At 49.8% G+C, this 13,599-nt stretch overlaps 1 protein-coding gene across 2 annotated transcripts in view; it reads right to left on the bottom strand.

Moving 5' to 3' along the window:
* Positions 1 to 4,339: 4,339 nt before the first annotated feature.
* CORO2A (coronin 2A) overlaps positions 4,340 to 13,599 on the bottom strand; it is a 65,519-nt gene continuing 56,259 nt past the window's right edge. For both annotated transcript variants that reach the window (XM_069574066.1, XM_069574065.1), the window contains exons 5-12: positions 13,257 to 13,436; positions 12,440 to 12,556; positions 11,590 to 11,694; positions 10,774 to 10,870; positions 9,685 to 9,797; positions 9,277 to 9,367; positions 8,285 to 8,559; positions 4,340 to 7,262 (exon numbers count right to left, since the gene is read on the bottom strand). In XM_069574066.1, the coding sequence (XP_069430167.1) occupies positions 7,131 to 7,262; positions 8,285 to 8,559; positions 9,277 to 9,367; positions 9,685 to 9,797; positions 10,774 to 10,870; positions 11,590 to 11,694; positions 12,440 to 12,556; positions 13,257 to 13,436 (1,110 nt within the window). In that variant the 3' untranslated portion in view covers positions 4,340 to 7,130. The remainder of the gene's footprint in view (positions 7,263 to 8,284; positions 8,560 to 9,276; positions 9,368 to 9,684; positions 9,798 to 10,773; positions 10,871 to 11,589; positions 11,695 to 12,439; positions 12,557 to 13,256; positions 13,437 to 13,599) is intronic.

Below are 13,599 nucleotides of genomic sequence, written 5' to 3'. Positions count from 1 at the left end.
ACTTTTCATTTTCCCATAATTCTCTCTTGCCCTTTCCCCAGTAGAATTAACCATTCCTGCAATTGTGAGAAACCGTTCTGGAAACTCCAGTTGCCCCCACGCTAAAGTCTCAGCTTCCATGGAATGTCAGTTGGCATTATGGAAGTTCCTCAAAAAATTAAAAATAGGACTATGGTATGATCCAGCAATCCCACTTCTGGGTGTGTATCCAAAGAATATGAAGTCAGAATCTCTGAGGTATCTGCACTCCCACGGTCACAGCAGCACTATTTACAATAGCCAAAATATGGAAACAACCCAGGTGTCCATCAATGGATCACTGGAGAAAGAAGATGTGGTATATGTATGTATGCTGCTGCTGCTGCTGCTAAGTCACTTCAGTCATGTCCGACTCTGTGCGACCCCACAGACGGCAGCCCACCAGGCTCCCGTCCCTGGGATTCTCTGGGTTGCCATTTCCTTCTCCAATGCATGAAAGTAAAGTGAAAGTGAAGTCGCTCAGTGGTGCCTGACTCTTAGCGACCCCATGGACTGCAGCCCACCAGGCTCCTTCATCCATGGGATTTTCCAGGCAAGAGTACTGGAGTGGGGTGCCATTGCCTTCTCCATATGTATGTATAGTGAAATGTTATTCAGACTTAGAAAGGGAAATCTTACCATTTTCTAAATAAATGAGCCTAGAAGACATTATGCTAAGTGAAATAAGCCAGATGGAGAAAGACAAATACTGTACCGTATCTAAATATGTGGAATCTAAGGGGAAAAAAAAGTCAAACCCATAGGAACAGAGAGTAGAAAAGTGGTTGCCAGGGGCTGACAGAAAAAGGTAGGGTGGGGGAAAAGGGTACAAACTTTAAGTTACAGAACCCATAAGTTCTGGGGACTTAATGTACAGCATGGTGACTGCCATTAATAACACTATATTGTATACTTGAAATGTGTTGAGACTGGCTCTCAAATGTTTTTCAGTTCAGTTCAGTTCAGTTGCTCAGTCGTGTCCGACTCTTTGCGATCCCATGAATTGTAGCATGCCAGGCCTTGCTGTCCATCACCAACTCCCAGAGTTCACTCAAATTTATATCCATCGAGTCGGTGATGCCATCCAGCCATCTCATCCTCTGTCGGCCCCTTCTCCTCCTGCCCCCAATCCCTCCCAGCATCAGAGTCTTTTCCAATAAGTCAACTCTTCGCATGAGGTAGCCAAAGTATTGGAGTTTCAGCTTTAAGCATCAGTCCTTCCAAAGAACACCCAGGACTGATCTCCTTTAGAATGGACTGGTTGGATCTCTTTGCAGTCCAAGGGACTCTCCAGAGTCTTCTCCAACACCACACTTCAAAAGCATCAGTTCTTTGGCACTCAGCTTTCTTCACAGTCCAACCCTCACATCCATACATGACCACTGGAAAAACCATAGCCTTGATTAGATGGACCTTAGTTAGCAAAGTAATGTCTCTGCTTTTTAATATGCTATCTAGGTTGGTCATAACTTTCCTCCCAAGGAGTAAGCGTCTTTTAATTTCATGGCTACAATCACCATCTATAGTGATTTTGGAGCCCCCCGAAATAAAGTCTGACACTCTTTCCCCATCTATTTGCCATAAAGTGATGGAACAAGATACCATGATCTTAGTTTTCTAAATGTTGAGCTTTAAGCCAACTTTTTCACTCTCCCCTTTCACTTTCATCAAGAGGTTTTTGAGTTCCTCTTCACTTTCTGCCATAAGGGTGGTGTCATCTGCATATCTGAGGTTATTGCTGTTTCTCCCTGCAATCTTGATTCCAGCTTGTGTTTCTTCCAGCTCAGCGTTTCTCATGATGTACTCTGCAAATAAGTTAAATAAGCAGGGTGACAATATGCAGCCTTGATGTACTCCTTTTCCTATTTGGAACCAGTCTGTTGTTCCATGTCCAGTTCTAACTGTTGCTTTCTGACCTGCATATAGGTTTCTCAAGAGTCAGGTCAGGTGGTCTGGTATTCCCATCTCTTTCAGAATTTTCCAGTTTATTGTTCTTATCATGCACAAAAATGGTAATGTGAGGTGATGGATGTGTTAATTAACTTGATAGTGATGACCATTTCACAGTATATTTATATATTAAGTCATTACCTTGTTCACCTCAAGAAATCACGAGCAACATAAATATGTACAATTTTTGTCAATCATACCTCAATAAAGCTACAGGGAAAAAGTCTCAGCTCCTGCCTACAAGGTCCTTGCGTCTTTAAAATTTTTATTATTTATTTGGTTGTTCTGGGTCCTTGTTACTGCATGTAGGCTTCTCTTGCTGTGGCTTCTCTTGCTGTGGAGCACAGGCTCTAGGGCACATGGGCTTAGTTGCCCCATGGCATGTGAGAATCTTCCAGGAACAGGATTGAACCTATGCCAGGCAGAGGCTTACCCTCTGGACCACTAGGGAAGTCCCCCTTGGCTCTTAATACCCATGAACTCTGCCCTGTCTATGCTACCCTTTGCTTGTTTCCAGACCAGGGAGTAGGTAGTTTTCTCTGTGTGGAACACTGTTTTCCTCAAATGCCCTTTGCCTTGTTTACTCCTATTTATCCTTCAGGTTTCTGCTTAAATATCATTTCCTCCAGGAAGCCTTCCTTGCTTCCCCTCCAAGAGCAGCCTGCGATGTCCCCTACCTTGGCCTCCCTTTCCTTCCAACCACAACAGAGGACTCTTTGGAGGCCAGGAACCAAATCTGTCTTACCTGTTTCCCAGGCTGGTTTCTGGCCCAAACAAGTAGGTATTGTTGTTGTTGTTGTTTAGTTGTTAAGTCGGGTCTGACTCTTTGCAAATCCCATGGACTATAGTCCACCAGCCTCCCCCGTCCAGGGGATTTCCCAAGCAAGAATGCTGGAGTGGATTGCCACTTCCTCCTCCAGGGGGATCTTCCTGACCCAGGGATTGAACCTACGTACTTCCCTGGTGGCTCAGACGGTAAAGTGTCTGCCTACAGTGTGGGAGACCTGAGTTCGATCCCTGGGTTGGGAAGATCCTCTGGAGAAGGAAATGGCAACCCACTCCAGTACTCTTGTCTAGAAAATTCCATGGATGGAGGAGCCTGGTAGTCTACAATCCATTGGGTCAGAAAGAGTCGGACACGACTGAGCGACTAAACTTTCCAAACTTTCTCCTGCATTAGCAGATGGATTCTTTACCTCTGAGCCACCAGGGAAGTCCCACCTGTCCTCTAGTCTCCCATAATTCCTCATCTACCAGTCTCAATAACACAACATGGTTAACACACAAGGATTCTCTACATAACCTTGCACTTGGTTCCTGGAAGGCCAAGATCACATTTCTTCATTTCTGCACCTCTAAGTCCTTGTCCATGCAGATGGCTCTCAGCAAAAGTTGGTTGTTTGAAAGAATGAAAGGATTTATTTTGGCTGAATGAAACAGCTCAGTTTCTGAGGCTGTTGGCTTAGCTGATTCTAAACTCTGAGAAAGCAGTGACTGTCTTGCTTACCTGATATTATTCCTAGCACTTTGCCTGGAACCTGGCACTTGTGGGTAAATACAAGGGCAGATGAGAATTCCAGGGAGAGCTCATTCAGTATAAGGAGAAGCACTTCAAGTTGCTAGAAGTGGGTGAACCTCATTGGTCGTCTTTCCCCTGGACTGTGGGGGGCAACTGGTACTACTCATCACATCTCCCTGAAACACACTTTTCTCTGACCTTCCAAGATCCCACATCCCCTGGATTTCCTTGCACCCATAGTCACTCTTCTGATGTCATCTCATCCTCCTCGATCTCAAACTGTCCAAAGAGCTCTTAACCATCTCTGCAGGACACTCCCTAGGCCCTGCACCTCTCCATCCAACTGCTTTCCTGGCTTTTTGAAACAGATCTCTCCTGCATCTGTCCCTACAAAATATCCTCCTCTCCCAAGCTCCCTCCAAAAGTTCACTGTATGCCATCTTGCTTTCACAAAAGACCTACATTAGTATTTGTTTTCACTAACAGAAAACTGAAGCGGATTTTCGCTTTTATTAAAAAAAAAAAGGCAAAAAAGCAATAAAAAGAAATTCAGCATTTGTTTTGTGGAGTTATTATAGACGCATCAGGCATCTCCTAGCACCCCAGGCAGTTAGAGTGGCACTGTCAAACTCCTCCTGCAGGAAAGACACTCAGCATTCTTGACATTAAGCTGTCTTAGCTTTGAACAGTGTCTGTGAGCATCTTGCTTCACCTTGACTTATTTTGCATTAAGATAATTGCTTCTTCACTTTTTAGCCACTTTGGCTTATGAAAGGTTTCATGAGCACCTTCTACTTTCAGATAGTGAGGGAAACTTGTATTTGTGAAACAAATCAAGGAAAACTCCATGTATTAAAATGTCTAGGCAGATGTTTATTATTTTGTTACCTTCTTTTCATTGCACAATTCCACATCTATTTATTTTCACTTTTAGTTATTTTTTTTAATAAAGATACAAGGAATTTCAGAAATAATATTAAAACAATCAAAGGATTTCAGGCACGGTTTTGTATTAAAAGTATAGCTCGATTTCTGACTTCCTGCTTCCCTCTATGATACAATCTCAAATGATTGTAGATACACCCCAGAGCTCATCTCCCAGTGCTATCTTCACTCTCAGAAAGTTCCTGAGTCAATAGTCAGGGGGTTCTTAGGGTATGGAGTAAGGAGATGAGTACATAGTCTGCTTGTCCTGAGCCTGAGGGCCCTGCAAATGCTGGGCAAGTCCTACTTCATCAGCCAAGAACAAAAACAATTTTTAAAAAATGGCTTAAAAAAATATCTGATAAAAATTACCTATCCCTCTCCCTTGCTGTGAAATAATTTAAATAATTTATTGTAGATGTAAAAAAAAAAAAGGAAAAGAAGTTTGTTCATGGATGCCTTCGTATTGTTTTTAAGCATGAGGTACGGGTCCCTTAGGGGTGGGGAGAGCTTGAGCAGGAAGGCTCCGTGTGGAGGAGGCATGTGGGCAGCTCCCCAGATAGGACCTCACCTTCCTGCCTTTCGGCTTGTGCCTTTGGGCTTGATGATTCTTCATTCTCTTGAAGCTAGGTATTCCCTTTGAACTTGGGGATAACAGAGCCTAGCTCACCTGTTTAGAGGAGGACGGGTCAGTAAGTGGGGCTGAGAGGGCTTTGTAAACTGTGAAGAGCTGGTCACAGATGAGGTGGGGGGAGATAACCCCATTCAGTGGAGCTCTGCTTCCCCAACAATGCCTGAGATTCGGCCTTTGGCAAGCTTGGCAGGACCCAGCAACTTAGTAAACACGACAGGGAACGTGGGCATCTGGTGTGTGTGTGGGCAAATGAGGTGACTCAGCCATGGCAAGGGGAGGGGGCCATCAGGAGCACAGAGCCTTCATCGTGCTGCAGTCAGGGGTCCCAGAGACCTCCAGGATGATGTTTCCTACTTTATAGGAGCTTTCAGCCTGGACTTAGAAGACGGGGTTGGAGTCCCAGATCCTGTCTGGCACTCACTATCCTCATCTTCACTGAAAATAGGTACAGATGAACCAGTCCACTGTGTTGCAGAATCACCTGGGAACTTAAAAAACATATACCAGGCCAGGCCCTACTTTGGAGATTCTGCATCAATGATCTGGGGTTGGGCCTGTACATCTGTGGTTCCTGAAGGCTCCCAGAGGAATTCAAAGGTACAGCCTGGGTTGAAACATACCAGGCCTGAGTGGCCTCTGAAGTTCCCATCTTAGTTCCAGGATCACCCTGTGCTTTGGGCAAAACTCATGGCTGGCACAGCCTTGGTAAGGAGGGGCACATTTAACTTCCAGCATTCCCTGCCTCTAGCTGGGCTGTTGTACTGACCACTGTGAGAGAGAGCACCTTAGAGAAAGGGCTTAGAATATACAATAGCGAGACACAGAAAAACTGTCAGTCTGGAAGGGAAGTCAGGGTCATCTGGTCCCATTTCCTTGCCCACTACAATCATCCTTCTCCAGAAGCCCTCCTGGGTGGGTGCCCATGGGGCTCTGCTGACACACTTCCAGAGCTGGGGCTCCCCACCTCCTGGGGACCTCTCCTGTTACCTTGGGCTGAAATCTACCTGCGTCATCCTGGAGGAGGCAAACTCTATGACCTCGGGGCTTTGGTGGTGGCAGTCAGTGGTCGCGGGCACCACTCTGCTGTCTGCATCCCCGCCTAAGGGACAGTGTTTACACATATTTGGCTGATTCTGGCTGAAGGGAGAGGGGATGGCCTTCTGTCTGTGTTCCACCATTAGGCGGAACCTTGACTTACTTCGTGGAAGTTAAACTTCCTCTGCCCCTTTGTCAATGTCTTTTGAGTTCCTGCAGCAAACCCAGATCATCAGCCTGCAAAGTAGCTTTCCTCAGGTCAAGGCCAATGTTTTTTCATCTCAGGTGGCAGATCCTCTAAAGGACAGCACATTCCAGGGGCCTCCTTGCTCAGATGGAGAAAGTGAGACCAGAGAGTGAATGACCTTCGAGAGGTCACAGAGCAAGTCAGGGACACAGATGAGGCCAGAACCAATGGATTCCTGCCCTGTGGGCTGAGAACTGCACAGGTGCTGCCTCACAAACAGCAGATAGACCCAGGAGACCAGGAGCTCAGCCCAGCCCAGCCATGGACTCTCTGGAGACCTTGATTACTTGCCCTTCTCTCTGGGCCTCAGTTTCCCCACCTATGAAATAAAGAAGCTGGACCATGCCACTTCTTTTCAAACTTCTAATTTTTAGTAGGAGAATTATGTATTCCATAGAAGCCAATATTACAAAACAAAACAGCCCTCCTGGCTTAATCTTCCCCACCCTGCCTTGCTACGAACCACAGCTTGAAAATCAGAGGCAGCTTCACTTCCTAGGTCCTTCCAGCTCTAACTTTGTACAGCATTGTTTTCCCCTTGAGAAATTATCGTGGACCCTTCAAAACAAGTAAACCGAAGGCAAGATATCATCTAAAAAGAGTCAGTTCAGACACCATTGTTTTAAGAAGGCAAATGGAAAATCGGCAGCAGGTCCCACTGGAATCTTTCAGCGACCAAGAGTTTCATTTCTGGTAAAAAATATAGAAACAGTAGCTATTCTTGGAGGACCTGTGGTTTGGTTCTGGACCTCCTCATGGAGCCGACTGGTGTCCCTGAGGGCGAGGAGGACAGAGGACTCTGCTCAGAGCCTCGGTGAGCTCATACGCAAGTTTCTGATCTCCAGTTCCAACTGTTTGGCCTGGACCTCGCGCTGGGTCACCAGCTCCCGGAGCCTTCGGATCTCATCTTGTTGCCGATAGAACATCTGCAGCAGCTGGGAGAGCACAGAGCAGAGCGGAGGGTCACTGGGCTGTCCTGGGATGCAAGGGGGCAGGACACCAGCAGAAAGCACTGACATTGCCCCTTGTCACTCAGAAAGGGGGGTGATGATATTAACATGGCTGAGAATTGAGGAGGCAGCCATGGTAGATTTTTTTTTAACAAAAATCTTGTTTTCTTCACCCAATAAATGAAATTCAAAAAAGAACTGACATTTCAGATATTTCTTGTCTCCTTAGATTTCCCCACGGGTGGAGAAAAGGATACTTGACCCTGAAGTCCTGGAGACTGGAGTTTTCACCACCACTAAACTGTGTGACCTTGGACAGGTTACTTACCCCTTCTGAATTTCAGTTTCTTCCCCTAGAAACTAGGGATCAGAAAACTAACCTCAGCATTATTACAATTGCTGCCAGTATACATGATGGCACTAGATGTTAGGTATTTCCCCTAAGAGTCTCCATTATTCCGCTGAATGCTACAACACCCCATGAGGGCGGGAAGTAGTATTAATGCTCCCAGGTCACCACTGTGGAAACTGAGGCTGGGGAAGATTCAGCCCCTGAGTCCCAGAATTAGTGCTCAGGAGAGCCAGACTCAGAATCCCTCCATGAGACACCAGCCCTTGTATCTGTTAGCTGCTACTTACTCCCTGGGCTGTTGAGAAAATACAGTCAGATGATATGAGTGCCTATCTAACTGGGACCTGGCACACAGTAGGCACTTAACAAAAGTTGACTCTGAAAGCACAGAAAATCCTAGAGAGTCAGAACCGGAAGGGACTTTAATACCCAAGTCAGACCCTTGTCTTTTTACAGATGGTTCCTCACCGTCTGTAAGTAAACCCACCATATCCTGGCATGTGGATGGCGCTCATGACCTGCTTGTTAAGTGGACCAGCAAGGTGAGTTAAGTGGCCAGGCCAGGCCACACCGCGGGTCATTTTTCTCACCCTTTCTCCCTCGCCACCCCAGCTGCTCCCCTCCCCTGGTGGACCCAGCCCCGCCACGTTCGCACCTCGTTCTCTGTCTTTGGTGGGGGGCATTCGAAGATGTCAAAGCCATCTGAGAGCCAGGTTTTCTTCTCCTCCTGTCTGTATTCTGCTGCCCACCTGGGCGACTTCTCCTCTAGCAGGGAGAGGGGCCTCCGGCCATCCTCTGCAACCAGCCTTTCCGTCTGGTTGAAGAGATGAGGCGAGGTGGGGGCCGTGGGCACGGAGAGGGTTCTCTCTGAGGGCAGAGGCTGCGGGCTCAGAGGCTCGGCACCAGGCCTAAGGGACATCAGGACGGGCTCTGGGAGGGAAGCAGAGGGCTGTGAGAGGCTGGAGAGCCCGTGAACAGACGGGCCCGAGGGGCGCTGACACACACGGAGCCACACACAGACCTGCCACACATGCGGCCCCACGCAGACAGGCACAAGCCCACAGGCTAGAGCAGAGTGCAAATGCACACTCACGTGATTAAGCGAGGCTTGAGTTGCAGGGGCTGCCCCAGAACACCATGAGCTCCTCCCGCCTGCACTCTGCCATCTACCAGTTCATGAATTCTCCCAACACCCGCCTCCCACTGTGCAGGCCCTTGTATTGACAGACCCAGGAGGGAGGGTCAGGGCAGGGGCCACTGCCTACAGGGTCTCTGGGGTCAAAAAGTAATTGCAGAAGTGGTGGGAGGATGGGCAGGGGATCCAGCTAAGACTGTCCAGTCACTCTGCACAGCCCAGAGTTTAAAGACATTTTTCATGGAGCAAAATTCCTTGAACTGGGGGGAATTTCCTGAGCCACTTGGCGCAAGCCCAAATCCACGTGTATACATCCTAATGGCTGGAGTCTCACCCACTGGACCCCCAGGAAAGGCCCCTGGCTGCTTTTAACCAACTGTCAACCACCAATCCTCTGGGGTCATGGGTTACGGGAAGACACAAATATCAGCCAGACCCTCTCAGTCACTTGGGGCCACTGGACACTCCAGTGTCCCTCACATTCACCTGAGCCTTTTCTCTGCCTTCCTCACCTTTATTCATCCCACTGAGCCACTCCTGGGCTGTCAGAGAGGGCTGGGCACTGGCCGTGGGCGGGTAGATGTCCTCTTGGTAGGATTCTGACTGCGGGAGCAATCAGGACAGTGAGAGTGGGGATGGTTGGGGGAACCTCTTACAGAGCCTGGGGTGCAGACTCTCCCCCAACCCCTGTGAGTGGAGGAAACTGAGGCCCAGAGCAAAGGGACGTGCCCCAGGTCACGGAGTAACTCAAGAGCAGCAGTGGGAGGGAGCACACTGACCATGAGAAAGGCTTCCCTTTGAGGAGGGGCCACCAGCCTCCCGGTGGCTCCCCCAGGGGCCAGGCTCCAGGCTCCAGGTCCCAGGCTCCTTCTCGAGGAGGGGTTCCTCCCTCCCTTGGAGATGGCTCCCACCACCCTTACCCGTCGGGGTACAATCATGGATACGGGCTCGATGAGGCTTTTGGTTGTGATCAACTTGTAGAAACGGAAGATCTCACAGGAGGACACGTCGAGACCTCTCTTTGGCATAACACCTGTGGGTAGATGACAGAGGAGGGCCAAGAGATTCCTCAGCTGGGGCCTGGGGCAGCAGGGCCCCAGGGTGAGTGGCAAAGCCAGGCTACACAACTGGATGTGAACAGAGACCACCCTCCTCCCACTGTTCCTCCCTCAACAAAGAGTCCTACATTGGGTCAGGCCCTGTGCTGGGGAGATGGGGTTGGAACCATCAGACTTTGCCTCCCATCTTCAAGGATTTTAGCCAGACTTTTACAGGAAGTGTGCTCTGCTCAAGGCCCTCCATCACTATGCCCACAGCTCCCAACCCAGATGGTCTTTAAAAAAAAAAAATTATTTATTTAGGTTGTGTCACTTAAAAAAAAAAAAAATTAGGTTGCACTGAGTCTCAACTGCAGCATGTGGACACTTAGTTGCAGCATGCGGGGATCTAGTTACTTGACCAAGGATTGAACCCAGGCCCCCTGCATTGGGAGTGTGGAGCGTGACCTGCTGGACCACCAGGGAATTCCCCCAGATGCCCTTAATACAGCGACTCCAGCTTCCCTCTGATTAATGTCAGCAAGCTAACTTATCTTTCTCCATTTACTTTTAATCTAGCTGTGTCTTTATGTGTAAGTGGGTTTCTTGCAGAGGGCACAGAATTGCATCCTGTCTTGTTTTGTTTCTTACCCCTAAACATGCTTAAAACTAGCGATCTATGTCAGTGTCCCCCATCTTCTTGCTACTGTTGTAACTGCTCAACTTTCAGCTACAACACCTTCATGCTCTCCCCATGCCTTGCTCTGCTCCCCTTTTGGCTCCTCAGGTCTTGCCTCCTCCAGGAAGCCCTCCCTGGCTTCTTCCTGTGCGCTCCCAGAGAACCTCCCACATAACTCAAGTAGAGCTCCCATCGACTCAGAGTGTTGACCTGCCCTGCTTTTAGGGCAGGGCCTGCAGCTGACTCACCCCTGTCTCCCCAGGCCCCACGTGGCCTCCGTGTCCCACACTCACCGATCCCCTTCTGTGGATTATAGGAGTGGTATTCCGTCAGGTAGTTCAGGTGAGGTTTGTTGGCACTGATCTCATAGTAGTGGATGTTCCTGTCTCCCTGTGGAAGAGAGGGCACCATTCAGAGCCGGGTGCCCCAAACCCCGCTCCTGGCCCCACTGCCACACAGCAGAAACCTGATGCTCACTATGAGTGACGAGTTGGCAGAGCCACCTCACACAAGGGCACACCAGGGAATGGTCACCAAGGCAGCAGGGGGTCCTCACTTCAACACTCAGTCCCTTCAACCATGACCCAGAGTCCACCCGTGTGCCTCCAAGGCAGAGGCTTGGGGAGCACAGGCCTGAACCCCACTCCATCCAAGAGCTGCACACGAAGGTCAAAAGTGCAGTGTCCTGAGACCATCCAGTGGGTCTTACCCCTAGGGCGCTTCAGGTTGTCATTGTCATAATGACTGGGTGGGGAGGTGGCTGCTGTCCCTGGCACTGGGGGCAGGGGCCAGGGATGCGGAGTACAGGACAGTCCTACCCGGTGAAGACCCCCCTCTGCCCCAAATTCGAAGGTGCCCCTGCCAAGAAACACCAACTGGTCCCTCCTCATCTAGACCCAGAACTGGCAGGGCGGTCAACTAGCTCAGGGCGTCCGGGCAAAGCCCTGGCCCCAGGTGTTCCGGTGGAGCCAGGAAGGTGGGAGAGGGCTGGGGGCTCCCCACAGGGGTAGAGGACCCAGCCACTCTTGCCTGGCCCTGCCCCTGCCTTGCACTCCAAGGGCCCCAGGCCAATGGGACCAGGCAGCGCCTCTCTCCTGTGCCAGACTGACCTTCCCCACCACGTAGAGCATGTTGGTGTCCGCATCATAGAAGGGAAATAGCACACCTGAGGAGCCATCGAGGTCCACCTCTGTGACAGGCACAGAGAGGTCGTCCTGCAAAGGAAGGAAGACCAGGAAGGCCTGTGGGTCACTCACGGAGGACCTTGGTGGTGCTAAGATAAGAATTCCTGCCCCAGGGCTCTGTGCGTGTGTATGTGTGTATGCGTGTGTGAGAGACAGACCACCTCCTTTTGCCTTGCTGGCATTTTGCCTTTAACAAATCATTTCTCATACGCATGACGTCATTCCAGCCTTCCTCCTTCTGTATTATATCTACTATGAAGCAAGGAGATTCAGAGATAGAGAAGAAGCAGTCTCTTCAACTTTGGACAAGAGCTCCTTGAAATCAATACTACTTGGCCCGGTCCTCACCCCCTTCCTCACCCCCACCCACGTTGAACTGGCAGCTCTTCTTGCTCATATGTCTCTCTATTTCATCCTAAGTCCTTGCTCCATGCTAAGTCCTGGCATCCTAAGTCTGGATGGCCACCCCCCATCCAGAAGGCCTTTTCCTTCTCCCACCCAACCCCGAGTCCTGGTCCCAGGCCCAGCCACCTCCCCTCTCTGACATTGAGGCTTCTTCTAAGTCCTAACCCCTCCCCCTCCTTGAATGACAAGATGCACAAGGTCTGGGTGAGTGCCATCAGGCTGCTGGCACCTCCCTGTTGCCACCAATCAGTTTGGTCAGTGAGTGAATGCATGAATGAACACATGAAGCCAGCACTCAGCTAAGGGGTGCTGGCGGCGGGGGTGGGGGGGTGCAGAGAGGGGCGCTGGTAGGGCTGCTCTGGTGACTCACCTGGTCCCAGAGGGCCATCTGACGATTGTTCCACCGGGATGTGCCTGTGGACAGCAGCTTCTTCAGGTTCCCCAGAAATAGCACTTTGTTGGCCCGGTGCCCTTTATAGTTGGCTTCCTGGAGTGACATGTGTGGTCAAGGACTCCTTGTCTTCCACTCAAAATGCCTTCTTTTCTCATCCCAGCTCTGCCTGGGGAATCCTTCCAGAGGCACCACCTCCAGGAAGCCTTCCTGGTTCTTTCCTATCCACATAAAGTCTCTCCCACTATTTTTGTTGCGGGTTCTTTTTTAAATTAAGACAGAGGAAGACTTCAGCCAAGCTCCACGTTTTTACTAAGATTATTATTGAACATCCATTACATGCAAGTGGGTACTGTCACCTGGGTTATTTCATTTAAACTTCCCAGAGGAAGGACTAATGTCCTATTGTTGCAGATGAGAAAAAGGCTCAGAGAGCAGCAAGCGCTTGTCTAAGGTCACACAGTGGATAACAGTGGTACCTTATGGTCTCCTGACTCCATGTCATGCCTCTTGATAGAGCCGAGGCATATTGACAGCTTTGGAGTTAGACCGGGTTCAAGTCCCAGCTTTCAGTGTGGGCAAGTCCATTAGCCTTTCTTAAGTCTCACTTTTCTCATCTGAAAAATGGGTATGATATATTCAACACCTCCCAACAGATGGGGATAGCATGCATAAAGACTTTGGCTAGAACACTGACAGCATCACTGCTCTGTTCTCAGAAGCCCCGATGCTCCCCCCATGCCCACTCCACTCCTTGCTCCTCCGACCCCAAGCCAGACCGCAGCCGAGCACTAACCTGGAGGACGGTCCCTGCTCGGGGGTCTAGAACCCGAATCTTGCGGTCTTTACACGCAGTGGCCAGCAGGCTGCCGTTGGTGTTGAAGGACATGGAGAGGATCACGTCTTGGTGACAGTTAATTGTCTTCACGGGGCTCATGATTACAGACTCCTTTGAATCCAGGTTCCAGACCATCACCTGCACAGCAGAGAGCCAGCTCTGAACCCAGCCCCGCCCCCAGCCCCATCCCAGTCCCCACAGTCACACGCCAGCCAGGCTGCAGGGAAACATGGTATCCCCGGAGGGAAGCCACAGATGGCAGTCTGGCCAAAAGGCCGCGGGTGAGAGGATGGATCTGCCC

This window comes from Ovis canadensis, chromosome 2 (genome assembly GCF_042477335.2).
Source record: "Ovis canadensis isolate MfBH-ARS-UI-01 breed Bighorn chromosome 2, ARS-UI_OviCan_v2, whole genome shotgun sequence".
In the NCBI taxonomy this organism is placed as follows: Eukaryota; Metazoa; Chordata; class Mammalia; order Artiodactyla; family Bovidae; genus Ovis; species Ovis canadensis.
The sequence above is the reverse complement of the archived record's forward strand: the minus strand, read 5'-3'. Positions and strand labels throughout refer to the sequence as shown.